The 25,908-nt window shown below is 44.2% G+C and overlaps 2 protein-coding genes across 2 annotated transcripts in view; both read left to right on the forward strand.

Moving 5' to 3' along the window:
* Positions 1-3,921, forward strand: part of GLIPR2 (GLI pathogenesis related 2) — a 44,644-nt gene extending 40,723 nt beyond the window's left edge. The window contains exon 5 of the mRNA XM_006113037.4: positions 1,890-3,921. Coding sequence (XP_006113099.1) covers positions 1,890-2,050 — 161 coding nt within the window. The 3' untranslated portion in view covers positions 2,051-3,921. The remainder of the gene's footprint in view (positions 1-1,889) is intronic.
* Positions 3,922-9,293: 5,372 nt separating this feature from the next.
* The window catches only part of TEX10 (testis expressed 10), a 124,980-nt gene continuing 108,365 nt past the window's right edge, over positions 9,294-25,908 (forward strand). The window contains exons 1-3 of the mRNA XM_075921592.1: positions 9,294-9,451; positions 13,721-13,909; positions 15,724-16,430. Of these exons, the coding sequence (XP_075777707.1) occupies positions 13,730-13,909; positions 15,724-16,430 (887 nt within the window). The 5' untranslated portion in view covers positions 9,294-9,451; positions 13,721-13,729. The remainder of the gene's footprint in view (positions 9,452-13,720; positions 13,910-15,723; positions 16,431-25,908) is intronic.

Genomic DNA, 25,908 nt, shown 5'->3' on the forward strand with positions numbered 1-25,908 from the left:
AGCGTAGGGAGCCCTGATGCTGTGTATTGAGGGGAGAGGGAGAGAGACTATGCGTGCCTGAGCATGTTAGTGCACTGTCTCTTTAAGGGAGTACTCAAGGTCAAGGGTAAGGATATTAAATATCGAGTAAGTTACTAGTCGAGTACTCAATGGAATTTCCATTACTACTTGACTAGTCGATAGGCACTTGTGCATTCTTCCTTTGAAATGTACAAGAGCCCCTGATGGGGCTTTTGTACATTTCACAGGAGGAATGTGGAACTCCGGGTGCAGCCTGGGCCAGCGGAAAGTCCCACTGACTCTGGGCTGCATGCAGGTGCCAGCTTTGAAATGTACAAGAGTCCCCAGCAGGGGCTCTTGTGCATTTCAAAGCAGAAGCACAGTGTGGAGCCTGGGGTCAGTGGAGGACTCAGAGTCCCTCACTGACACCAGGCTTCATGAGCCTGGGTGAGCTGGGGACTCCCCAGCGGACCCTCGGCTCCATGCAAACACCGCGGCAGTGTTTCAAAGGGGCAGTGCTGCACAGCTGATCCCGGGCTCAGCTGTGCGGCGCTGCCGCTTTGAAGTACCCCTCTCTGCCCCCCGCCCTTTGCTGCCTATATCTGATAGAGCAGGAAGGGTGGGAGGAATAAACTAGTCGACTTGACTATCCGATAAGCATTTGCTTATCATATAGTCGACTAGTCCTTAACATCCTTAGTCAGGAGCCTGAGGGCTTGTGCTCAGACACAAGCAACAAAAGGCAGCAGCACACACAGATTCTCCCCCCCCCATGCATCTCCCCAGCTCAGAGGGATTGGGAAGGGGGTCACCCCGACATCAGACTCCCCCATCCTTCCGCTGCAGCGGACAGGAGGATGGACCCAGCCCAGAGTGGGCATGGGAGGCTCTGGCGAGGAAGGAGAAAGGCAAGAACAGCAATAGCTGCACATGTAGAGAGGGAGAAGGTGGGTGCCCCTGCTTCAGAGCAGTCAACTGGTTGTCCAGTTGCCCCCTGCAGTGTCTGTCTCCCAACCCCCACCGCTGCTGCTCGCCTCCATCAACCCAGCTGCTTTCAGCAGGTCAGGTTGGGACCCAAATACTGCTCACAATGCCCCCATTCAGCTGTTTTTGTTTTTGCGGTGGGGTGTGTTTTTTTAAGATACTGTGCTGATATCTGCCTTGTTACATATATCTCTCCTCTCATTGATACCAATGAGATGTTATCTAGCGTGTAAACTGCCAGTCAACTTTGGCTCATCAGCTGCCTATTGGCAATTTAGGGTAAGATGAACATACAATTGTTTTTGGAATTGGCAGCAAACAGAGAGAAATTTCATAGTGTTTCATGGGAAAATTTCACTTATCTCCATCTGTAACTGTGCCTAGAGGGAACAGCTGGTAGAGTAGGATTTGAGAGACAGCTACTCTACAACTGGCTAAAAAAAACCCAGGAAATTAGTGCTACACTAATTAACTATCCTGTTTACAATGGAAACACAACAGGAAGGATCAGAACACTGAAGCAAGTGAGGAATAGTCAGTGGTAATATGGTTGATTTGTCAGCCAGATTGTTGGGAGAAAGGGGGCTTGGACATGGTACAATGTGGCCTGTGTACTTGATGTTCATAAAGGCATGGTTGTTTTCATTAATCTGTTTCCATGTATTTGGGTTTTGGAACAGAACAAGGAGTCCTCATGAGTGCAGTGGAGAACCATATCAACTATCTTTCTAAAGACAAAATATTAGATTATCTGCATATTATTTTTCATCCCCTAGGCTTGTTATCCTGTCAGAGAAAGAAACTAAGTTAGTTTGGTATGACTTGTGTTTGCTCAAACACTAGAAAGAATTTTTCAGATTTATTGTTCAAAGTTAATGTGTTTCTTTGACCTTTTTACTTCATAGGTCACTTTACAGCAATGGTTTGGAAGGACACAAAGAAGATGGGAGTTGGAAAAGCCTCAGCAAATGATGGCTCCACATTTGTAGTGGCCAGATACGATCCACCTGGAAATGTAGTAAATCCAGGTTTCTATGAAAAAAATGTTCTTCCTCCAAAGAAATAATAAAAAGGTTTTTGTCAGTTAATAATAAAATTACTTGTGGACTGAAGATATCTTCAAAATTAAATAAAATCAAGTGATATTCCATGTTTGATACTACCAGTCACTACAAGGCAATAACAGTGCTACTTGAATGAGTCTGTACAGTACATCTATAGATCTTCTGAGATGTGCATATGCCATCTCCAAAATTTTTATTATGCCAAACATAAAATCATAGAAGATTTGGGTTGGAAGAGACCTCAAGAAGTCATCTAGTCCAAACCTGTTCTCTATGCGGGGCCAACCCCAATTAAATCATCCTAACCAGGGTTTTGTCATGTAAAGGGCAAGAATTTATGTGGATTTTTAATATTTTGTGTAAACTGTGTGTGGCTTTTTTTTTCATGTAAACAAGTTTGTAACTCTTAAACTAAAAATACCACCTTGTAATTATCAGTCACTGCATTCTAGTTTTCCAATATTTTTTAATCCGTACATGTTATTGTTTTAGGATCCAATCCTGCAGTCTTGACACATTCAATACTCCCTTAGACTTCAGTAGGAAATAACATATAGTAAGGGCAGTGGGACCAGATCCATAAATGTGTGTCAAGAGAAAAATCTTTTTAATGCCATCCAAAATACGACAGGTAAAAAAACCACACAAAGCAATCAGCTCTGTAATTAATGTCTGATACAAAAGTTGCCAATGATGTTTATATTCAATTGGCGGATTTTAAATAGTAGCTAAAATACATTTTCAAACTGACTATATTTCCAATTCAAATTCTCCCTTAAATTTACAGTACTTATGTTGCTTTATCATAATGTACCTCAAATTGGAGATTAGTATTAAGTGCACATGTCCTGTTGGTTTCAGTACAAAAAGAACCCCAACGTGTCCCTCTTTTTTCTCTAGCTTCTTGCACTGTCTCTCTCTGACTCACTAAATGTAGCCAGCAAGTTGCCATTTTAGGCCTAATCTAAGGAACTACTAGTTGACTTATCAAAATGTGCTAAACTCTCTTCAAGCCTGTACGTGGGGATGGTGTGTGCGCGAGAGGTGTAAAAGCACACCCCATGGGCTCCCAAGTAAGCATGTTCCGGCTGAACAGGGGAAGGCAGGAGCAGTGCACTGCCCAAGCCTCTGTCCCCCATGCTCTGGTCACCTGGGGGAAGGCTGGGGCTGATTTCCCTGCTTACTTAGGGCAGGTCAAAGGGAGTGCATTCACACCCTGTGGTCCACATTTACAAAAAAAGCACCCTTCCCCCCCCCCCTCCAGAAATTCCTGCATACGGGCCTGCTTTTAGATATCTATTGCCTGACCTTATGCAGGACACTGCCTAGTGGCCTCATGAGCCCATGCAGATATAATTCTTAGTACTGGGGCCCCAGAAGAAGAACTTCACTGAAGCATCTTAGATTTTGCAGTTTTTTTAATGAACTAATTTTTGCTTCTAAATGAATATCAGGTATAGGCATTGTACTAGAAGATCAGTAATGTTCCAGAATCTTATTCTGTTATCTCCTAGCAAACTCCTGTGGTGTGGCATTGGGTATAAATGATGCAACTTTGGTCTGCAGATTTTGAGTTTGCACCTTGAAATAATAATAAAATAATAGTTTCCTATGCAGGATGGATGTATTTAAACCACTCAATGTATTCATGTTGTGTATGACTGTGCTTCGTAAGTATTCCTTTTGACTTCAGTGAGATTCTGTGGGTCTGAATTTGGCCCACAGAGAATACCAGTATTGAAAGGCTTTTTGCTTATACAGTTGTGGTGTATGACAATGTTATGGCTTAGTTATGTAGTACTGCATTTTACATTACTTTTTCTGTAACCCATGAATTTTACACTGAAAATGAAAATAAATATTTTCTTACAAATTACGTGTAGGTAATTTAGACTAGTAGTTTCAGTCAATTACTTCAGTCTGTATTAACTAATCCAGAAGCTCTATTTGCAGAATGTTTCAGAATGAATATTATTATAACTTTTGCAATGCAGAGCACAGGAAGAGTATGTGTTTTGATCCAGTAAAGAAAGACGTGTGGGGTGAACCCCCACCCAACAAGCTGTAAATTATATACATTACAAGTATGGCATACCCTGTATATAAGGTTTGAATTAACACGTGCTCCCAAATGAGTGCAAGGTGGCACACACATCAGAAGCAGGCATTACAATGTTTTTATCTATTTATTTATTTTAATATCATACATTGGCCCTGATTTTGGCAAATTTTTACATACAGTTTTTGTAAGTTGCAGACTTTGTGTCCAAGAACTCAGTCTGAGAAATGCTTGAACCAAGCAACTCTAACAAGGCTAATATCTGTACAACACACTATCCTCTCGAGAGGTGAAAATGGAACAACTGTAACAAAATGTTTAGACAAAACTGAGAATTTGAAAAACTAACTTTAATACTTTGCATAAATAAATGCGTGTTATTCTTGCTGATAGCCTGAGAGTAGTTTGTAGTGTCTCTTGAAAAGGGGACTAAATCTGGGAAAACATGGCCACCTATAGATATGTTTGCGTGAATTGTTATGCATCCTAGGCTAGTAAACAACTGTCTAGTGAACTTTCTCTGCCTACTAACAATTTCTTAAATATCATGGAGAACTGGGGGATAAGTACAAGGATAATGGAGAAGATCAAAACGTAGTAGTGATCTTAAAAAAATATAGTGACAAGCCGTTGATCTCTAAATGGCTGTTCAGAAATAGCAGTCTGTCACAGCTTATGTATGCAAAACAGACTCACATTTGAAAAACACATAAAGACATCCACACACGAACTTTAGAGCACAGTCACAGTAAGCCAGTTTCATGTTTACAAAGCAAGTTCTTAGACATGGCTATCAGTTAAGAAATGCCAATTTAGTTCTCAGTGCCCCAAGCATAAGACCGGGAATGACGACACAAGGGCTACATCTACACTGCCTCTTTTTTGCAATGCAAATGAAGCGCTCATTAGCATTTGTTGCATTGTCATTGCATATTCTCTGCTGATGCTTTTTGCGGAAGAGGTTTTCGTACAAAAACAAGCAGTGTAGACTGGTCCGTTTTGCACAAAAAATATGCATTTGCAGAGACTATGCAAATGAAGCACAAGAAGTTGCTAATGAGTGCTTCATTTGCATACTCTGCCAGCAAAAGAGGCAGTGTAGACGTAGCCAAGGATTGTGGACTTAATGTACTTTGTCCACACCCTAAATCCTGGTCCAGGTTTGATTCCATTGAGAATGGAAGCATCATTGGTGAGTTTCTCCCAAAAATAATTGGAGCAATGTATAGCTCTATGACTGAACCCAGGTAGTTGAGGTCAGCTTACATAATGTAAAAACTGGGCAAACCCTCCCCACCTTCTCTTAGTGAGAAACTGACTGCGGTATTGAGAGCATGGGAACAATAGTTAGATGCTGTACTAAAGAAGAGTTGTGTTTAAAATGCTTCTTTCTCTGGCACTATACCTCAAGTTTTGCTGCTATTTTTGTTTTTCGGCCCTGGTCAGTTTCCTTTTTTTTTTTTTTTTTTAGAACATAAGAATGGCCGTACTGGGTCAGACCAAAGGTCCATCTAGCCCAGTAGCCTGTCTACCGACAGAGGCCAGCACCAGGTGCCCCAGAGAGGGTGGACCGAAGACAATGATCAAGCGATTTGTCTCCTGCCATCCCTCTCCAGCCTCTGACAGACAGAGGCCAGGGACACCATTTTATCCCCTGGCTAATAGCCTTTTATGGACCTAACCTCTATGAAATTATCTAGCTTCTCTTTAAACTCTATTATAGTCCTAGCCTTCACAGCCTCCTCTGGCAAGGAGTTCCACAGGTTGACTACACGCTGTGTGAAGAAGAACTTTCTTTTATTAGTTTTAAACCTGCTACCCATTAATTTCATTTGGTGTCCTCTAGTTCTTCTATTTAGGAAACTAATAAATAACTTTTATCGGCCCTCTCCACGCCACTCATGATTTTATAGACCTCTATCATATCCCCCCTCAGTCTCCTCTTTTCTAAACTGAAAAGTCCCAGTCGCTTTAACCTCTCCTCATATGGGACCCGTTCCAAGCCCCTAATCATTTTAGTTGCCCTTTTCTGAACCCTTTCCAAGTCCAAAATATCTTTTTTGAGGTGAGGAGACCACATCTGTACACAGTATTCAAGATGTGGGCATACCATAGTTTTATACAGGGGCAGTAAGATATTCTGGGTCTTATTTTCTATCCCTTTCCTAATAATTGCTAGCATCCTATTTGCCTTTTTGACCGCTGCTGCACACTGCATGGAAGTTTTCAGAGAACTGTCCACGATAACTCCAAGATTTCTTTCCTGATTTGTCATAGCCAAATTAGCCCCCATCATACTGTACGTATAGTTGGGGTTATTTTTCCCGATGTGGATTACTTTACACTTATCCACATTAAATTTCATTTGCTATTTTGTTGCCCAATCACTCAGTTTGGTGAGATCTTCTTGGAGTCCCTCACAGTCTGCTTCTGTCTTGACTATCCTTCTTTCGCTCAAGAAGTTTTGCTGCTATGGGGGTGGGGGAATGTGAGGATTTGAGGGTTTCTCAAAAATCAAAAAGGGGGCATGATGCCGAAAAGTTTGGGAACCACTGTTCTACAACATCTCGCTGTCCATGTAAAGTCACACACTGTGGAGCTGTCGTTGTCACATTGTAATTAGAGCCTAGTTTGTAATATGATGTAGAGCACTGAAACTATGCACACTTCCAGCACTGACTGCCAGTTCATCAAAATCATTTTTATCAACTGCACCAATTTGGAAATTAGCCAGCACAGTTCGGTAGAGCAAACTGAGATATTTCTGAACTGATTTCAGGAATTGTTCTGTTAGCTGATACTTGGCTTGTCAGAGATGAGTAATCCGTCCATCATGGCTGAAATTAGAACCACACACTTCAAGTACATCCCAAGCTTTCATTTCTGTCATGTTTGGCATCATTAGAGTTTCAAGATTTTAAATATTTTTAGCTTCTGTACAAATCTTCATTTACTACCAGACATTGTAAAACCAATTATGTAGAAATACCTGGCATTTTCATTTTAAATAGAAATCATGTTCTCTATAGAACAATCTGGAATGTGGCAGAATGAAATGGGAACAGCTTATACCTGATCTCTTGATTAACAGAGAAACAATTGCTTTTATATTTTGCTTGTATAAACTAGGGCTCCTCCCTCACCCAGAGACTGACAAGGACAAAACTATGAATAAGATGACAGCTTGAGGGCCTTTCAACCTTGAGGGCATGGTGGGACACGGGGGTCTATGGTGTCTGGCTTCCCCCCTTGCCTTTGTGAAAAGAACCCATGCCAGTGAGGGGAGAGGAGAAGAGAAGAACCAATCAGAAAGAATCACAGAATCATAGGGTTGGAAGAGACCTCAAGAGCATGAGTTGGTGCAGCTGGGGTTGAGGGAGGCAGGCCCCCAGTCTCCCCTACAGCTCCATCACCTCTGGTGAGACCCCAGCACCCATGGGAGGGCAGGAGGTGGGGCAATGTGTCTAGCACACCACCCATTAGGGGAGGAGACGGGGCAATGTGCTAAGCACATCCCAGCTTGCCTGGAGCACCGGGGAGGGGCAGAGAAGCGGGGCAGTATGACGAGTGCATCCCAGCCTCCTCGGAGAATAGATGTCTGGTGGCTTAGGTGCCGTGCGGAAGCAGGGTCAGTTGGGCATTTCTGTGGAACCCGGGGTCAGCTGTGGTGGCATTTCAAAGGGGCAGCACAGCATAGTCGATCTTGGGCTGTGTGCAGTGTTGCCCCTTTGAAACTCTGCCACAGAATTTCAAAGTGGACGCACTGCATGGAGCTCAGTGTGGTGCTGCCGTTTTGAAGTACCCCCTCTTCCTGCCCCCTCTATCTGATAGAGGCAACAAGGGGAGGGAGAAGGGACTAGGGCAGTGGTCCCCAATGCTGCGCCCGCCGGGGCATTTGTGTGCGCCCGCCGACAACCTGGGCCGGCCCCGCGCCCGGCGCACTGGAGACGCCAGCCCCAGGCGCGCAACACGCACCGGCGCCTGGTGTGTGGCGCTCGGGAGGCCCCAGCCCTGGGGCACAAGGGTGCACGGCGCTGGTGCCGGCCCCAGGTGTGCGGCTCGGGTGGCGGCGCCAGCACCGGGCCCACAGCACAAGGCGCTCGGGCGGCTCCAGCCCTGGGGCACATGCCGGTGTCGGGTGCAAGGGCATCCCCGCCCCTGGCGTGCCCCAGGATGTGCGGCCCCGCCCCCGGGCTCCCGGCGCATGCGTGGCCCCACCCCCCGGCGCGTGAGTGGCCCCGCCCCTGGGAGCCTCTATAGGTTGGGGACCACTGGACTAGTGGATTCAACTATCCAATGAGCATTTGGTTATTGGATAGTCGACTAATCCTTAATGTCCTTACTCCAGAGCTCTCTTTGGCCATGAGAGCCCCCTTGCTCCGTGAATGGGCAGGGGACGGAGGAGGATAGGAGCCAAGGAAACAGTGTGGGCAAACAGCAGCCAAAGAAACTCCAGGACCAGCAGTCTGCATGCCCCTCAGCGCACGCCGAAGCTGACAAGCTGGGACTGTACTTTGGAGTTGGCTTAGAAAAAGGTCAGTCACTTTTTACCATTTTGTTCTCGTTTTTTAATATGTCATCTCTAATGCTTTAACCATTCAAAAGCTATTTGAGTGGTGGGAAGAGTTTACTTAGGCTGGCAAAAATGGATCATTTGGGAGTCCCTGAAATGTTAATAGATAGAAAAGGGTTGGGAAGCACTGCTCTAATGTTAGCTACCCCCCAGCGGACAAGAAGCAGAGGCTGGTACTGTTGCACCTCCTTCAGCCTGTGCCTGGCGGGGGCCCAGCTGGCAGCTATATGTGCCTGCGGGCCACATGCTCCGGGCTTTACAGAACTGTAAGGCAAAGCCCGCTGAGCCACCGCCACAGTCTGTGCTCCCGCCCGGCTGGCGAGAGGCCGAAGCAGGACGCTGGGGAGCAGGGCAGAGCGGCTTCTCTGGCACGCTCGCTTTGCGCGATCTGGGACAGCAGCAGGCGCACGAGCCCCGTAGTAGCCGCCGGGCCGGGCACGCGCAGGAGACTCTCGCGCCGCCACGCAGCCTGAGCCCGGCAGGGGGCGCTGCAGAGCAGGCAGCGAGCGGGCCTGTCGCTGGGTGGGGCCAAGATGCGCCTGCCTCGCCCCTTCACGTGCGCGGAGTGGGACGGATTGGCCTGTGCGCGCGCACCATGAAGCGCTGCCCTGCCCGGCCCCGCCCCTCCGAGTGGGAGGCCGCTCTTCCCTCCCAGCTCCTCTCTATGGTGGCAGGTTCTAGTTCCGGCCGCCCACTCCCGTTAGTCACGTGGGCGGCGGTTTCCGGCGGGGACCCGCGGTAGCTCGGGAGTGGGGGGGTCGAGGACGGTCGGTGAGTGAAGTCCGCGCGCGCTCGCGCCCTCCCCCGCCACGCGGGGCGAAGCCGCGAATCAGCCCCGCCCCGCCCCGCCCCTCCCGGTGGGTCCCGTTCAGGGCAAACGGGGATTTGTTTCCCCCACCCCCCGAGTCCCGCCCCTTCTTGCCGCGTGCTGCCGTGGGCGGTTACACGGCCCCGCGCGCCCTTTGTCTGGCCCTGCGCGCGAGCCCCGCCCCCCCAAGCGCATGAGTTGGTGCAGCTGGGGTTGAGGGAGGCAGGCCCCTGCCCCGGGAGCGTGGAGTCGCGTCCTCCTGCTGGGGCGCGGCAGGGACCCCTCCTCCCCCGGGCAACTGAGTCCGCGCCGGGAACCCGCCTGTGCGGGCGCGTCGTGAGTCCCGTCGGGAAGGTGCCCGGAGCAGAAACCGCAACTGCCCGTCCCGGGACAGCAGGCAGGCTTGCGCTGCGCTTTGAAGCATCTTGTTCCCCCACGCTCCGCAGCACCTGTGTGGCCACGCTACCCGCCAGCTGAGTGCTTCAAAAAAGCCGGGCTGGCTTACTCACCAGGAACAGGCCCTAGACTTCAGACCCAGAGCACAGAGCCAGCTCAATTACCTGCACGCGATAGGAATAAGAATAAAGCAATGCGTATTTCATCTGGTCCTGCTCTCATTCTTTTCCTATTGCAGCAAGTGCTCTGCAGTACCCAGGAGTTTCTGTTGCCGTGTAAACTGCTGCTCTATATCTGGTTGTTTGGTCCTGGCTTTTTAGAGTGTGTTCAGATATTATTTGGCTATGCTGTGAACATTTTCTTGATCAGTGCAATCATCTTAAGGGAAATAACGATTTTTTAACAGTTTGTAGCTCTACTAAAGCCTGGTTGAAATTCCATGGGCTGAAGAAAAGACACTTCTTTATGCTGTCTCCTTTCTCTGTGCCAAATTTTAAAGGTCTATTTAGAACAACGAAGGTGTTCATTTCTCAGAAAAAAGTCCAAAGAATCATTTGTAACAGAAAAGACTAAGTGCCTAAATATAAGGCTTGCTATTAAATCCCCTGTAATATAGTTTTGAACTTAATGTATGCTATTTAACTATTTTTAATTTTTCAACTTGACCCTTGTAGGTCATCACGAAATTTTAAGGTGACTAGTAATATCCTGGGATGAGCAAACTGAGTTGCAGAAGTTGCAGCTGAGGATGTTTGACAATGTCCATGGTTGGGGTGGCATATATAGGATTGGGTTAAGTAGATCACCTGAGATGATTACCTCTCGTCCAAGGCGTGTTGGAAATACAAATTTCTACACTTCCTGTCTAGGGATGTTAAAATGGTTAACTGTTAAGCATACTGGTAAGCCTATCAGTTAAATGGCCTCCACCAATGCCTTTAGGTGGTGGGGCAGCTGGACTGGAGCACTCCTGGCTTCATAGGGGCTGGCGGACTAGATTGCCGGACCAGAGTTGGGATCCCACTGCTACGGCAGGGTTGATCAGCTGGCTGGGCACTCAACCCACAGTTAAAACGGTTAAACAAATAACCCTATTCCTGTCGTGTTGCTCAGAAAACTGTATTAGCAGAAGTGAATTTAACCAGTGCTTGCCATTACTTCTGCAGCAGAAGTACTTGTTTACCTTTTCATTGGATAAACTTTCATCAGATAAGTATATGCCAGTAACATCTACTTTTCTAAAATTGATATAATTCAAGGACTTTTTAATGCACAGTTAAAAATCACAATTGGCCAAGTTACACATTGCTGTGGAAGCTTTTCTTTTATGATTTTTAATTTACAACCTTATTGTTGCATTCCTATCCATTTATTTGCCTAGTTTTCTTTTAAAAGTAGGTCTGGGGATGATCTTTACAAATATGTACTTCCATGTGGCATAGATACATTTCAGGGAAACTGTGGGTTGGCCTTTAACTGCACCAGTAATAAGTGTGCACTTCAAATGGCCCCAGTTTATTGGGGATTCTTTCACAGTGTTCATGAGACTTGCTCTCCAGTTAGGGTAAAGAGATTCCAAATAGGGGTGTAAAAGTGTATGCATGTAAACGGTTAACCCAGGCGTGGGCAATAATTTTTAATGGGGGACCACTCCAAGATTTTGGCAAGTGGTTCTACTAAGGGAGTTTGGGGTCTGGGACAGAGGTTGGATGTAAAAGGAAGCTTGGGGTAGGAGACTGGAGTGTAGGAGGGGCCGTAGCGTCTGAGCGGGAGGTTGGGTGAAGGAGGGGGGTTGTGATCTGGGACAGAGGCTTGGGGTGCAGAGTCCAGAAAGGAGTATAGGTGCAGGAGAGGATTCTGGTCTGAGGGAGGGGCTCTAGGCAGGTGTGCGGGGTCTGGAAGGGATTTATGCCCTCGGTGAAGGGGGTGCAGAGAGTTTGGATGATGACTTGGAGCAGGGGAATGGGGTGCAGGGCAGGGAGGGGGCATGCGTGCCAGAAGAATTCTGGCCTGGGGGAAGGGTGTAGGAGAGGGTGCAGGATCTGGGAGGGAGTTGTGACCTGGGGAATAGGGGTACAGAGAGTTTGAGTGGTGGCCTGGGACAGGTAGTTGGGGATGTAGGTGCCAGAGGCAGGCTCTGGCTGGGAGGCACTTACCTAGGCAGCTCCCAGTCAGCAGCCCTTCATTAACCTGAAGGCTGCAGTCTCATGCTGCTCCAGGGTCCAGTGGCCAGGCATGATTTCTGTGGGCTAAATTCCTCCTCCCATACATTACTAGGTAAAAAATACTTGTTATTTTAAAGTTAATAAATTGCCTTACAAATAGCTGGCTACAGTTAGTGCTGTATTAATTATTGTCCTACATCCCTTCAACTGCTGTGGCCCAAGGAACAGCTGGGTAGAGGCAAGAAATTTAAACTTTATATGTGTGATGGGTGGTTGTGTCAGGGGCTTGAGTGCTCAGAAACTGAGTGTCTCCAAAAGCAGTGGGTAGAAATACCCAGCTGCTGGCTCCAGGGTCAGGAATGCACATTTCAACATGAGTAAATGGGAGTCTGATAACTCAGAAAATAAACACTTAGGCTGTGTCTAGACTGGCCAGTTTTTCCGGAAAATCAGCTGCTTTTCCGGAAAAATTTGCCAGCTGTCTACACTGGCCGCTTGAATTTCTGCAAAAGCACCGACTTCCTACTGTAAGAAATCAGTGCTTCTTGCGGAAATACTATTCTGCGCCCGTTCAGGCAAAAGTCCCTTATGCGCAAAGCTTTTGCGCAAAAGGGCCAGTGTAGACAGCTCAGATTTGTTTTCCGCAAAAAGGCCCCAATCGCGAAAATGGTGATCGGGGCTTTTTTGCGGAAAAGCGCATCTAGATTGGCACGGGTGCTTTTCCGCAAAAGCACTTTTTGCGGAAAAGCGTCCGTGCCAATCTAGACGCTCTGTTCCGAAAATGCTTTAACGGAAAACTTTTCTGTTAAAAGCATTTCCGGAAAATCATGCCAATCTAGACGCAGCCTGATATTATAGAAAATTATTTAAAACAAAACCTTTAGAAGCTGAGTCAATGAGACTTTAGTCGCATTTTAATAGTCTTGCTAGTGCTGCCACCTGGGATTTCTTCTGTTTTTATTGCCTGGAAATGATTTTTTTTCTGAGGAAAAAGTAGTTTTCAATTTTGGGGGCTTCTCATGCGAGGGAAGCAAGGGAAATCAGGGTTCAAGGAATCCAAAAAGCAAGGAACTTCCTTGATTTTGACATGCAGTACACATTTTTTTATTATCCCAACATCTGCATTTTGTATATTTGAAGAGCTCCTTATAATATTGGCATTACAATTCAAGAATTCACCATCTTTATTTCTCTGATAAAGTCCACGTGACTACCCCAGCCCTGTCAGTCCTATATCCACAAAGCTGTCACTCATTCATGCATGCTGCAGTTTGATTTTTTTTTTCCTGGATGCATTTTGCTGTGATGAGGATTAAGAGCCCACTACCTATCCTGTGCTGTCATTAATGTTTTTTTACAAGAAAACACTGTTCTTATTTTTGGTTGTGTGCATACAGGAGCACTGTAAAATAGCATGTGACCGCTTAAAAGCAATTATCATAATGAATATGCATATAACTCAATCTCCATAACAAATATGCAAATAAGTCAGTGCCCGTCCACCAAAAAGTTTTTGGATGAATTTGCTGGTCTGCTCTCTAAAAAAGGTTGGGAACCACTGCTTTAAAGAGCAGTAAATTATTCCAGAAGCCAGATCTTGAGAAGAATAAACATTGTTTTGCCTTATTTGATTGTGCAGTGTTTAATAATATTTTAAACGCCTTTCTGTAGAGATTCAAAATGACTAAGAAGAGGAAACACCAAGAGGATTTCCAAAAGGTGAAGCTAAAAGTTGGAAAAAAGAAGCCTAGACTAGAAAATGCAACTGATACAAACTTCAAAACAAAGGCAATACTTCTTCCTGAACAGCTTAAAGAGGATGGAATACTTCCAACAAACAATAGAAAACTTAACATAAAGGTATGGTAGGGTAAAAATTTCAGCAGTGATTGTAATATATATAGCTCATTAGATAATTGATTATGATTTTTTAAAGTTGTGTTTGAACTCTATTCCATTGACCTTGAACAGATGCTTAGAGCTCTGGAAAACCATGGATATCCATGGGTATCCACATCCACAGATGTGAATTGCTGATATCGGTGGATCATTTGTATCCATGTGTGACTCTACAAATGCGGAACTATGGAGTTTTGTGCAGCTTAGGTAGTGGCTTGGGTCTTTGGATGAGCTATTAACTTAAGGCAGAGCCCGAATTTAATTGTTGTTTGAGAAGTTTAAATCAAGGCATTTATTTTAAAGTCTTGGTGTTACATTGTTGGTTTGTCCAGAGGCATATGTTTTAAAACTTAGTCTCCTAAAGCTATATTTAACTTTAGCTTCCTTTTTTTTGAAAATGTTCTTAATTATACATCTGCTTGCTATTCCCTAAGTTCATCTGTCAAAGTCTCTAGGGAACTGTACCTGTACTCCTCCTCCCTGATCTACCAAGGCCACCTGCTTTTGTCTTCAAGCTCCTCAAATGTCACCTCTCTTGGGTAAAGATCTGCCACTTCCTCTCAATAGGGGTTTTTCCAGGCTGCAATATTTCCTGCCCTACAGTGTGATATCTCTAGTAATCCAGACCACCTAAGCAGGACAGACTATGCATATTGCTTTTTCTCCAAAGGCTATGAACTGCTTTAATTAACAGCAATACAAGCTATCACATGTAGATATGTACCTCATTCTAAGCAAGTACATTTACACTTATTGTGAAAGCATTACAGAGAGAGCATTAAAATGATAAAAGAACCTACACCTCTGCTACAAAGTTTACTGGCGTCATTCCAACTCCAACCTTGGGTTCTGGTATGTGTCAATCATTCCAAACACACAACTGGATTTTATCCTTGCTTACAAGTCCATAATTGTATCAGATTCAGAATCAGAACTATTTTTGAGTAGTCAGTCTTTCTTTTGAACAGCTTAGGCTTATGATCTTGATCTCAAGTAACAGGTGGTCAGCAGACAAAATCCAATCTTCAGGGCATAACTTCAATAGACTGGGTTTTTGCATAACTGGAGCTGGGGAGTTTGCATTGACCTCTCACTAGGTAATCATCAGGAAGACCAGTTAACTTTTTCTTTTCCAAAAATCCATTTTTGTGTGACGCATTATTCAATATAGTCCTTAAACCAGTATAGTCCAACTTCCTCATTTGTCATCTTTCCATCTTCTAGAGGTGGCATACAATTCAGGCCACAATAATTCATTAATGATTCATTTCAAATATTGAATCTCAAAAATTCTTAGACTTAATTCAGTATATTTTCCAAAGTATACTGCAGAAAATTACTGAAGCTTTCACACCATCTTCCTTTCCTTAACTCTAGCCCTTCCACTTGAGATGCGGAGCCACCTTCAAGGAAATAAGTCTGCTGGGTATGCCTTAAAAGCAGCTGTGCATTCATAGTTGGCAAACTCCAGCTCTTGAGTCTTGTTTGCCATTATTAATTTGGCAGGCATTCAGAGGGTATGATTATAAAGGTCATATAAATACCTAAATAGCGAACTATGAAATTGTTACATTAGGAAGGGGGTGACTTGTTTTCGCCTATATTTTAAAACAAAGCATTTTTAGATCTTAAATTATTAAGCACGTGTTAGAAATGATACAGTCCATTAAAGCAGTTTCTATACCTAATCATCTTAAGAACAGCTTAATACTAAAGAATGTAGCTGTTTAAAGATTTTGTAGGAATAACTAATATGTGTATCTCTTTTCTTGTAGGATTTGCTTTCACAAATGCACCACTATAGTGCTGGGGTTAAGCAAAGTGCTCTTCTTGGACTCAAAGAACTGCTGTCCCAGTATCCATTTATAATTGATGCACACCTTTCAAATATACTAAGTGAGGTGGCGGCTGTGTTTACAGACAAGGATTCTGGTGTCAGAGTAGCAGCAATCCGGCTCCTTCAATTCTTGGCTCCAAAAATCCGAGCGGAACAGATTGCTCCATTTTTTCCTTTAGTAAGTGCCCATCTCTCCAGTGCCATGACTCACATCAGTGAAGGAATTCAGGAGGATTCTTTGAAGGTCTTGGACATCTTGTTGGAGGAGTACCCAGTCCTCCTTACTAATCGCTGTAGTATATTGCTGAAGAATTTTGTAGAGCTTATTTCTCACCAGCAGTTATCAAAAAACCTGAAAAGTAGAGAGAAAATATCTTGGATGCTGTCTGTTAATCCTAACCGCAGAGTAACTTCACAGCAGTGGAGGCTAAATGTACTGGTCAGATTCAAGAAGTTTCTCCAAGCATTAGTAGGTGGCTCTAGTGGGTTAGAAGATGAAGAAGGGATCCAGGAGCAAAAGAACTCCCAGTCTGTGAGGAACTCCATATGTATAAGCTGGAAGGAGCATGCTAGTAATCAGCAGCACATACAACTGTATGAAAATGGTGGGTCACAACCAAGGTTCAATTCATCATTCAGATTAAGGTGAGAAAAATGTTACTTGTGTGAGTTGCATTCAGTCAATTCTATATTTACAACTAAGCTAATATGAAACTGTTGTATGTTGTTGCTGAGACATAAATGTTCATTTTTGTTTTAGGACTCTAGCAAAATTTATATTAGATCATTTACTAAGAGGTTATTTTACCACCACAATTTGATCACATTATGGAATATGAAAATATAGAAATATTGAGGCAACGATAACCATACGTTGTCTGTTGTGACTCTCTGTGTTGTTCCTCTTTAAATGGTAATTTATACAACATCTAACAATTTTTCTGTACCGGTTATCCTTCCAGTACATACTCCGTGCAGCAGGAGGACCTTAGCATTGTTTTTTATGATGGAGTGCTGCATATAACTGTAGAGTGAGAAGGCAAATCTCTATTTAGTACTAGAATTTAGAAGTACTGCCACAGAGAGCATCTCATATTTTATTGATGTGCATATTCTAATGTGATTTAGAAACATTAATTTCAGGACCTGTGATGAACACTTTTTTAACTGAGGAATTTTGAAGGAATTAGAAGTTAACCTGTCCTGACTCTAACTTTGATCTACTTCCTTGAAAAATACATTGTACTTTCTTCTCCAACTTCTAATTTCTTTGGTTGAACATAACATCTTTCATGCTGTTCACTTTACTTCATAAATATTATCTAGCTGTCTGAGGTGTACAACTATAAACCTATTTGGTATAATAATGCAGGTCACCTATTTTGAGGTTACACATAAAATTGTCAGTGCACACATGCTTTTCATCAGATTACCAATTTTCTAGATCACATAGATAAAATGTGACTTCTTGAAATATGATTCCTTTAACTGACAAAATTTAACGATGAAAGTGAAAAACTTTTTAATCTATGCTTACTAATAAGAAATAGAAATGTTTAACAGAATAAATACTAAGAAATTGACTTAATTTTACATTTATGGGGGGAAAAAAGCCACAAGTATATTTCTATTCCTCTTCCCTCATGACTCTCAATGTGCCAGACCAGGGTTGGGCAAATATCGGCCCAAAGGCCAGATCCAGTATGCCAAGGTTAGTCCCTGGCAGGCTTCCACCTCTAAGTTTACCTGTGCCTATGCAGTCGCAGCTCTCATTGGCTGCGGATTGCTGTTTGCAGCCAATGGAAGTGGCAGGAAGCAGTGCCTATGTCTGTGCTGCTTCCCACTTCTGTAATTGGCTGTGAATGGTGATCTGAGAGAGCTGTGATCACATGATACCTGCTGAGACTCAGGAACACATAGTGACGGCGGCCTGCCAGGCCACTGCCTTTTTTTGTTGTTTTTTTGTTTTTTTTAAAAACTGTCCACCTCTGTGCTAGGTCTCCTGACTCCTAATGCAGTGCTCTTTCTGTTGTATATCTGACTGAACTACAAGAGTGCATAATATGACTTCCTTCCCAAGTGCAAATTCAAAGGAACAGCTATCATGACTGGGTCAACTGAAGAAGTGGGCTGTGCCCACGAAAGCTCATGATACCATCTACATGTTTTGTTAATCTTTAAAGTGCTACCATACTATTTGTTGTTTAAGTTTATCCTAGATTATTTGGTCTTCTCATCTCCATTACTACGTTTTACCTGTCAGTGACTGTTCTGTGCTTCTAATCTAGGGGCAAATCAACAGGAAGCACCTTACTTGCACTGAGCGCTAGGAAGTATACGACTTTAATGATAGCATGTAGTGTACTGCTAGGATCCACTTCTGAGAGATACCAAGTAAAAGAGTTCAGGAATCTTCTTGGCTTCCAATAAAATCTTCTTCAGTGAAAGCTTTAGATCTGTAAGATGGGCTGAGACAATGAAAAGTCCCTGCGTGGGTAATAGACTGCAAATCAAATCACATGGAGTCAGAACTAACAGGTTTACACCAACACGTGTGAGAAGCTTGCCAGGTTATGCACTGAAAGCTGTCCATGCGCTGTGAAAGCTGAAGATGCATCATAACAAAGACTGAGCAGATATTTGTACATGTGCCAGCTGAGTTAGTTGCCCTTTTCATGAACTGGGTTTCAATAAGGGATCCAGAGAGCCATTTGTGATTATAGCTAACTGCCAAGAGCCTGATAATGAGCAAGCATGAGCCAGCAGATTATCAAGAGGGAGTGTTACCAGAATCTAAAGATTGTCTGACAAAGGCAAGTCATGGCAACAAAGTCGTTATTGGGAAAAGAAGGGCCTTCCTGACAGTGATTGTATTGGTCGTTGTTTTACTATGTGCAAAGACGGGATGAAGGAGATCTGGGGACTGAAATAAAAAGGACTCCGTCCAACTTGTCTTACTCGCTACAGCCATGATAGTTAAGAGTGCAAGTTACCCCTATGGATGTGAACAAGTATGCAGTTAACTGATAAATGCTTATCTGTTAACGTGCATGGTTACATGCAGGCCCTTCAGCCCCTGCGCCACTGCCTCTGTATCCCCAGCCCCTCACCCCAACGCATAAATGTGTAACTGTTGAAATTTTCAGTGGTTACACATTTATGTGAATAAACAAATTTTAACATCCCTAGTTACCACTAGTAAAGGCAGAAGTAGTCTGGTTACCGGAGATCAAAAATAGATGACTGGACATTAATTTTCAACCAGGGGTCCAGGACTCCTGGGGGGGGCTGTGAGTGTATTTTAGGGCGCCACCAAGCAGAGCTAACTGGGGCTCAGGGCAGAAAGCCAAAGTCCTACCATGCAGGGCTGAAACCACATCCTGAGCAATTAATTTTTGCGGAGCCCCAGGCAGTTGCCCTCCCTGTTAATCCCTAGCACTGGTGTTGGCTTTTATGTGCAGAAAAACAGTTGTGGCACAGAGAGGCTGTGGAGTTTTTATAGCATGTTGAGGTGACCTCTAAAGGAAAAAGGTTGAGAACCCCTCAACTAAAGTATAGATCCTCTCTCCTTGGCCATTTTTTTTTGCCTGCCGAAAATATTACATTAACCTGGAGACTCTTAATCTCTTCATCCCCAATTCCATCTCTTAGCTCTGCAGTCAGTTCAGCCTCTCCCTGCCACTGCTGCCAGGATAGAAGTGACTAATGGGAGGGAAGATAAATGCTTGGGATTCCAGTGGCACCTGCTCTTCATGGCAGTCCCCAAATGGAAAACATAAATGTTTAAAACACAGACGATACTAAAGACTTCCAGAATGCTACATCTTTTACTCCTGGAGGAATTCTGTACCAAAAAAATAAGTTATCTGCATAATATTTTAAAATTCTGCATATTTTGTTTCTTAAAATAATGTAATATAATCAAACCGATTTCAGTTATTTTAATAACATTTAAACTGTAATAAAATGGATGGAGAATGAGATTGGGGAGTAGGGATGTAAAATTTTGATTATTTTATTAATAGAATAGTTGATGCAATTTGCATAAACTATTTAATTAGTCGATAAGGATGCTTTCGCCTTGGAAGTGTAGCAACAGGCAAAAGTGCTGCGGTGAGCACGGGGCCAGCAGGGGACTCAGGTAGTTCCCTGCTAGCCCTGTGCTCCCTGTGGTGTTTCAAAGCGGCAGTGCTGCATGGAGCCTGGGGTCAGTCCCCTGCTGATCCTGGGCGCCACGTGGTGCTGCCACTTTTACAACACGGTGTGAAGCCCAGGCTAGCTGGGGACTCCCGGCTGGCTCTGGGCTGCACACAACATTTCAAAGTGGCAGCGCCATGTGGAGCCCAGGGTCTAGCCCCAGGCTCCATGCAGCGCTGCTGCTTTGAAGGATCCCCCCTTATCCCCCCACTCCTCTTTGTTGCCTTTTTCTGATAGACTAACCAATAAGCATTTGCTTATTGGATAGTCGATTAGTCGTTTGCATCCCTGTTGGGGAGCATTGGAGAAAATCCTCAAACTCTCTCCATCTAACAGTTGTGATGTAGTGCTGGTTGCTATGCTGGGCAGTGGGCTGTGGGTGACCTCCACTGGCCGCTATTTGTAGCGCAGCCTAGCAGGACAGTGGATGAGTCACTAGGTAAGGGTCTCACAACCTGTCTGACCAGTTGCCTCCCAGGGAGTCAGAAAAAGGGAGAAGGGCAGAGACCAACCCCTGGCTGTGGGGGAGGGCTGGAGGAGAGTTTTTAGTTTCTGTCTGGTATCATGGAGGAAGCAGCCTAAGCAAGGGGTTGGGATTTAGGGGCCCAGTCTCCCCCCTCTCAAGAGGGGCTGAGGCATCCTAGGCCTGCCCTGTAACCAGATTACATCTAGGCTGTGCTGTATCCTGGAGAAGCAATAAACTCCCTCTATATTCTACTGGCTGGTGGAGTCTGTTCGTGCCATTACGGGGGTGCAGGAGTCAGGGGAACCCCGATGTGCCGCCACAACAGTATTGACCTTTTGCTTCTAATTATTAGTCAACAAATATGTGTAGCTATATGCTCAATGATGCATCGTAGGCAGCTGAAGTGCAAATGGGGGTTGGGGACTTAAACTCATAATTTTTTCTGACTTTTCAGGCCTGAATGCGGGGTGTGTGCGAAGGGTGCAAAAGTGCTCACCATGATCCCCAAAGTAAGCATGCTCCAGCCAGCCAGAGGAAGGCAGGAGCCGGTGTGCTGACTGAGCCTCCCTTCTCCATGCTCTGGCCAGCCGGGATAAGATTGGGGCTGATTTCTCGGCTTACTTGAGGGATCATAAGGGTTGCATTCACATTCTTGCAGTACACATTTACCAAAAAAAGTACCCCTCTTTCCCCTCCGAAATTCCTGTGTGCAGGCCTGCTTTTGACCATCCCCAGAAAAGTCAGTAATATACAATTCACGAACTGCATTTTGACAGGGGAAAAAATTCAAAAATTAAGCTATATCTAATCACTAAATTACCACAAGCATTTATAAGGCCATATTGTCTTTTAAAATAAAAGTCTCCTTTATACCACTCTGACAATGTAAAGTAGCCTTAAAATTTTTAAACCAAGTTTATACTCATGGGGGAATTCTCTAAGAACAATGGGAACAATTCACTAAACAGGCAGGTGCTACATTGTGCTCTGCCTAAGGGGACAGAACCTGCCCCACACCTATCTCCTCAGAAACACCCCATAGCCCTGCCCCTCCATGCTGAGTGTGCTGCAAGTAAAGTAAGTTTGTGGCTTATTGATATAATACATTTATTACCAAGTAGAGGAATGTACACTGACAGTGTAAATACATTTGCAAGGTGTTTTAATCTTTTGCTTTTCTGATAGCAGACAACAGTGAAAACTCTCATCTGGCTAAACTTAGAGCTTTCTGGACAGCTTTTTTATCAAAGCTGGCCCTGTAACTTGCAGACAGGATGGAGTGTGTATGGGGAAGAGGAGAAGGGGTGGCGGACATATTAATTGCTGCTATATCTGGTGGAATTTGCTATTTTTACTTAAAACTTTCAAACCTCCAAACTGAGTGCATTACATACCCAGTTAACATACTCTATAACTGGAGTGTTAATTTATTTTAAAATCTGTCATAATAGACCCATGTTTGTTTCCTATCTCTTCTTCCCAAGTGCTTCAGGCAAGAATTAAGCTTTTAACTAAAAAAAAATAAGGCATACCTTGTCTTAGTGATTACTGAGTATTAATATCAAATGTGCAAAGCCCTATCTGTATACCGTTTATCTTTATTCCAAAATTAGAACGTTTGGACAGTCCAAAGCCACAACTTAATGTTCAAATTTGCCTTTTTCTGATTCTTCACTAGGTTTTGCTGATGCTTGTGAAGTAGTAATTGCACTGGGTGTCAGAATTGATTGGAATATCTTCTCTGCCTTCTGGACTTTTAAGACATCACTTTGTCCCACCACATTAATTTTTTAGCAGGTCAAGAGCAGAAAAATAAAATCCCTTGACATCTTGAACAAGGCAATGTCAAAGGGTGGGATCTTTGAACTGCAGTTGGAGCTAAAGAGGAAAAGTAAGTTGCAGCTGATTCAGTAAGAGGAGAGAATGAAGCTGAAAAGGAAGTTGAAGGAGAAGAGATTGCTGGTGAAGACTGAGAAATTGAGGAGGACCAGACAAGAGAATAAATAGAGCGTTAGATGTACATCAGGTGGATAGAGATGGAAAGCTAAACCTAACTCATTTGCAAATCATAAGGCTTCTGTATTGCCATTGGCTATAATCGCCAAGGAGAGAGACATACATCATTTTGTTGAGTTCAAACAGTTTTATACACTTCAAGTGACTTCCCTTTTGCCATTTACAGTTTGCGAATGGCCTTCCTTTGACCCTGTCTCTCCAACTACACTTTCTTTACTCTCTCCCTGCTCAGCTTTCATTGTCCTCTTACTGATGTTACACCACACATCAGTTTTATGTACATCAGTAGAATCTTTTTTTCCCCCTTGAGCTCCATCTTAATTTCTTGTTGTATTTACTGATTAAATAGTCTCCATTTTGTTAGAAATTATTTGAATGCTTAATAGTGACATGGAACAGAAATGCTTGGTAAATACAGCCTTTCTCCGAGTTACGAACGAGTTACGGACCAAACACTTGGCCGTAACTTGAGCTATTCGTAACTCGGACCCCATTGAGTTACACGTGACCACGCTGTTCGTAAGTGTGGGTTGCGTTCGTAACTCGGGGACCGCCTTTATGACCGCTCCATGGGAGCTTTGGTCATAAGTGCGAACGGTCGTAACTCGACCGTTTGCAACTCGAGGAGCGGCTGTAGTGCTTTTACCACTCAGTCCCTTTGCATCCAGTGGGATGTAGCTACTACTTTGTACAAAGTCAATAAGCTGAATTGTTACAGTAACAATTTTTCCAGGCCACCTTGGCATTAAAATACATTAAAAGCACTATACAGAAGCAAAGTGATTAATGATTTCCCTGATGTGAAACACTTACGGCTCGCATATTATATAGCAAAGTATATTACAGTAGTCGCATGTCAAGCTTACACACTACCCTAATTTTTGTGCACTGCAGCTTTTGTTGACAGTGAAGGTCTATTAGATCCATTTTTGCCACTGAAGTTGCACATATTGGTTGAGCATATCCTGAATGGTACTAGTTTTATTTTAAATGGCAATTAGGCTGCACTCCTGCCCAGAAGCATTTAGAACAGCGGTCTCCAACCTTTTTACACCCAAGATCACTTTTTAAGTCTCAGAACAGGTGAAGATCTACCGCCCTGCCCCTTCCTTGAAGCCCCACCCTCTCTATTCTCCTGTCCATCACTTGCTATCCCTAGCCCTTATACACTCTGTTAAACAGTTTATTTTTAAATTATGCAATTTATAAAATTAAAATCACATGTTTATAGTTATGAAATAAATGTTCTGTTTTTAATTCATGCTATTTAAATGTCAAATGAAGCATTTACAGTTATACATTTTGTTCTCTGCTATTTTGTAAATCTAAAATCAAGTATTGATAATTATATATTTTTTCTTCCAATAACAAAGTCTCAGTGTGACACCTGTGACTGAGCAGTATCTGCCAGTGTCTTGAAGTCTAGGTTGTAGTCTGAGGTTGCTAGTCGTATACAGTCCATCAGATGGGCATCTGTGATCCTGCGCTCAGCCTGGGAAGCTTGCTCCAGCACAGCTGGAGCTAGACGCAGCCTCCCTGGGCTGAGCGCAGGGCAGCCGGGCTGGAGGAAAGAGAAGTGGCTGCCCGGCTAGCTGGGCATAGCGCTCAGTCAGGGTGCACCAAGCTCCACGTGGGCAGGCGCAGAGGAGAAGCCGCCTATCAGCTGGAGCATGGGGCAGCCTCTTTCAGCAGAAAGCCACAGTCAGCTTGCTGGGGTGTTTCAGCCCTCCCAGCTCCCACCATTCCTTGCAGCTACTCACCTGTGTTGTTGCTTGGTGAGTAGCTGCTCCTCAAATGAGGAAATCTAATGTAAATGTACTGCGCAGCGCGCAGTTCAGAGAGGGCTCAAGAACTACTCTTAGAGCCCCTGAGATCTACCGGTAGATCGCGATCTACTGGTTGGTGACCATGGATTTAGAAGCTGAGTACAATATATCTGTGCTTTTACAGTTTATTCCCTCTTACTTTCACAGATGTTGTGAAAACTCAGGCTAGTGAAATAAGTGGATGTGTTTAGTTAGTGTTGTCTTTACAGTTTCATTTCGTGGGAACCTTGAGGAGCTTGCTTGCAGATTTTGCAAGGGCACATTGATCTACCATTGAGTGCTTGGTGATGTAATTAAAGCAAATTCGGTCTCCATAATATGAGTAAAATTCAACAAACCACTGGGGACTAGCCTTTGCAGAGAAATTGTAAAGTGTTATTTCTCATTGAAGAGTAGATATACCAGCCAATTATTGGCGTTCCAGTGTCTCATCACTGCAAAATATCCATCTTATAACTTTAGCCTACTGTTTGGTTAAGGCTTAGTTCCAGAAACTAGAAACATGGACCGTAATATGAGGTGGCCTGCTGTTAGAGTTGCTCTTGGTGTGCCAGGTACCTATATACCTAGCTTATTTATTATAATCTAAAGGTTATAGAATAATGAATTTCACTAGGGATGTAAGCAACTAATCGACTAGTCAACTATTCGATAAGCAAAAGCTTATCGGATAGTCGACACACAAGCGCTCTCCCCTTTTCCCCCACCCCTGCTGCCTCTATCACAAAGAGGCAGCAAGGTGGGGAGGAAAAGGAGGGGGTACTGGAGGGAACTGGCTTTTAAGACAGTTCCCTCCAGATCTGCGGGAGGGGGCAGGAGTGCAGTGGTGGTCAACTTTGAAATATACAACTCCCCGCTGGCCAACTCCCCGCTGCTCCACACAGTGTTCCAACTTTAAAATGCACAAAAGTCCCCAGTGGGGGCTCTTGTACATTTCAAAGAGGAAGCGCCTGCATGGAGCCTGGGGCCAATGGGGAACTCCCCACTGACCCTGGGCTCCCTGCTGCATTCCAGCTTTGAAATGCATGAGAGCCCCTGCTGGAAGTTCTTAATGACTAATTGAATAGTCAATGGAAATTCCATTAACTGTTCGATTAGTTAATTGAAATTTAACATCCCTAAATTCCACTCACCACTGTTTGGCTCTCCTCAGAGTGACCTTTCCATAGCAGCAAACATAGGATATTTTTTCCAGTGTTAGAAGCTGGCTCAGTGTCTCCCCTATGGAGAAGTTCATGCCATCAGTGGTGATAAGAGAATACTGAGGCTATATCTACACTTAAAACACTACAGCTGCAGTGCTTCAGTGTAGATATTGTGGTGATGGGGGTGGTTCTCTTGTTGCTAAAGTTAATCCACCTTCCAGACTAGTGGTAGCTAGGTCAATGGTAGAAATGTAAACAACTATTTGACACACTAGTTGCTTCTCTTCCCCCCCTTGCTGCTTCTATTAGAAAGAGGCAGCAAGGGGGGGTGGGAAGAGGAGGGGGTGCTTCAATGCAGCAGTGCCGCATGGAGCTTGGGGTCAACTAGGGGCTGCTTGAGTTGCCCGCTGGCCCTGTGCTCCCTGCAGTGCTTTCACCTTTGAAGTGTAGTAACAGCCCTTGAATCGACTGCT

Source organism: Pelodiscus sinensis, chromosome 2 (assembly GCF_049634645.1).
Source record: "Pelodiscus sinensis isolate JC-2024 chromosome 2, ASM4963464v1, whole genome shotgun sequence".
In the NCBI taxonomy this organism is placed as follows: Eukaryota; Metazoa; Chordata; order Testudines; family Trionychidae; genus Pelodiscus; species Pelodiscus sinensis.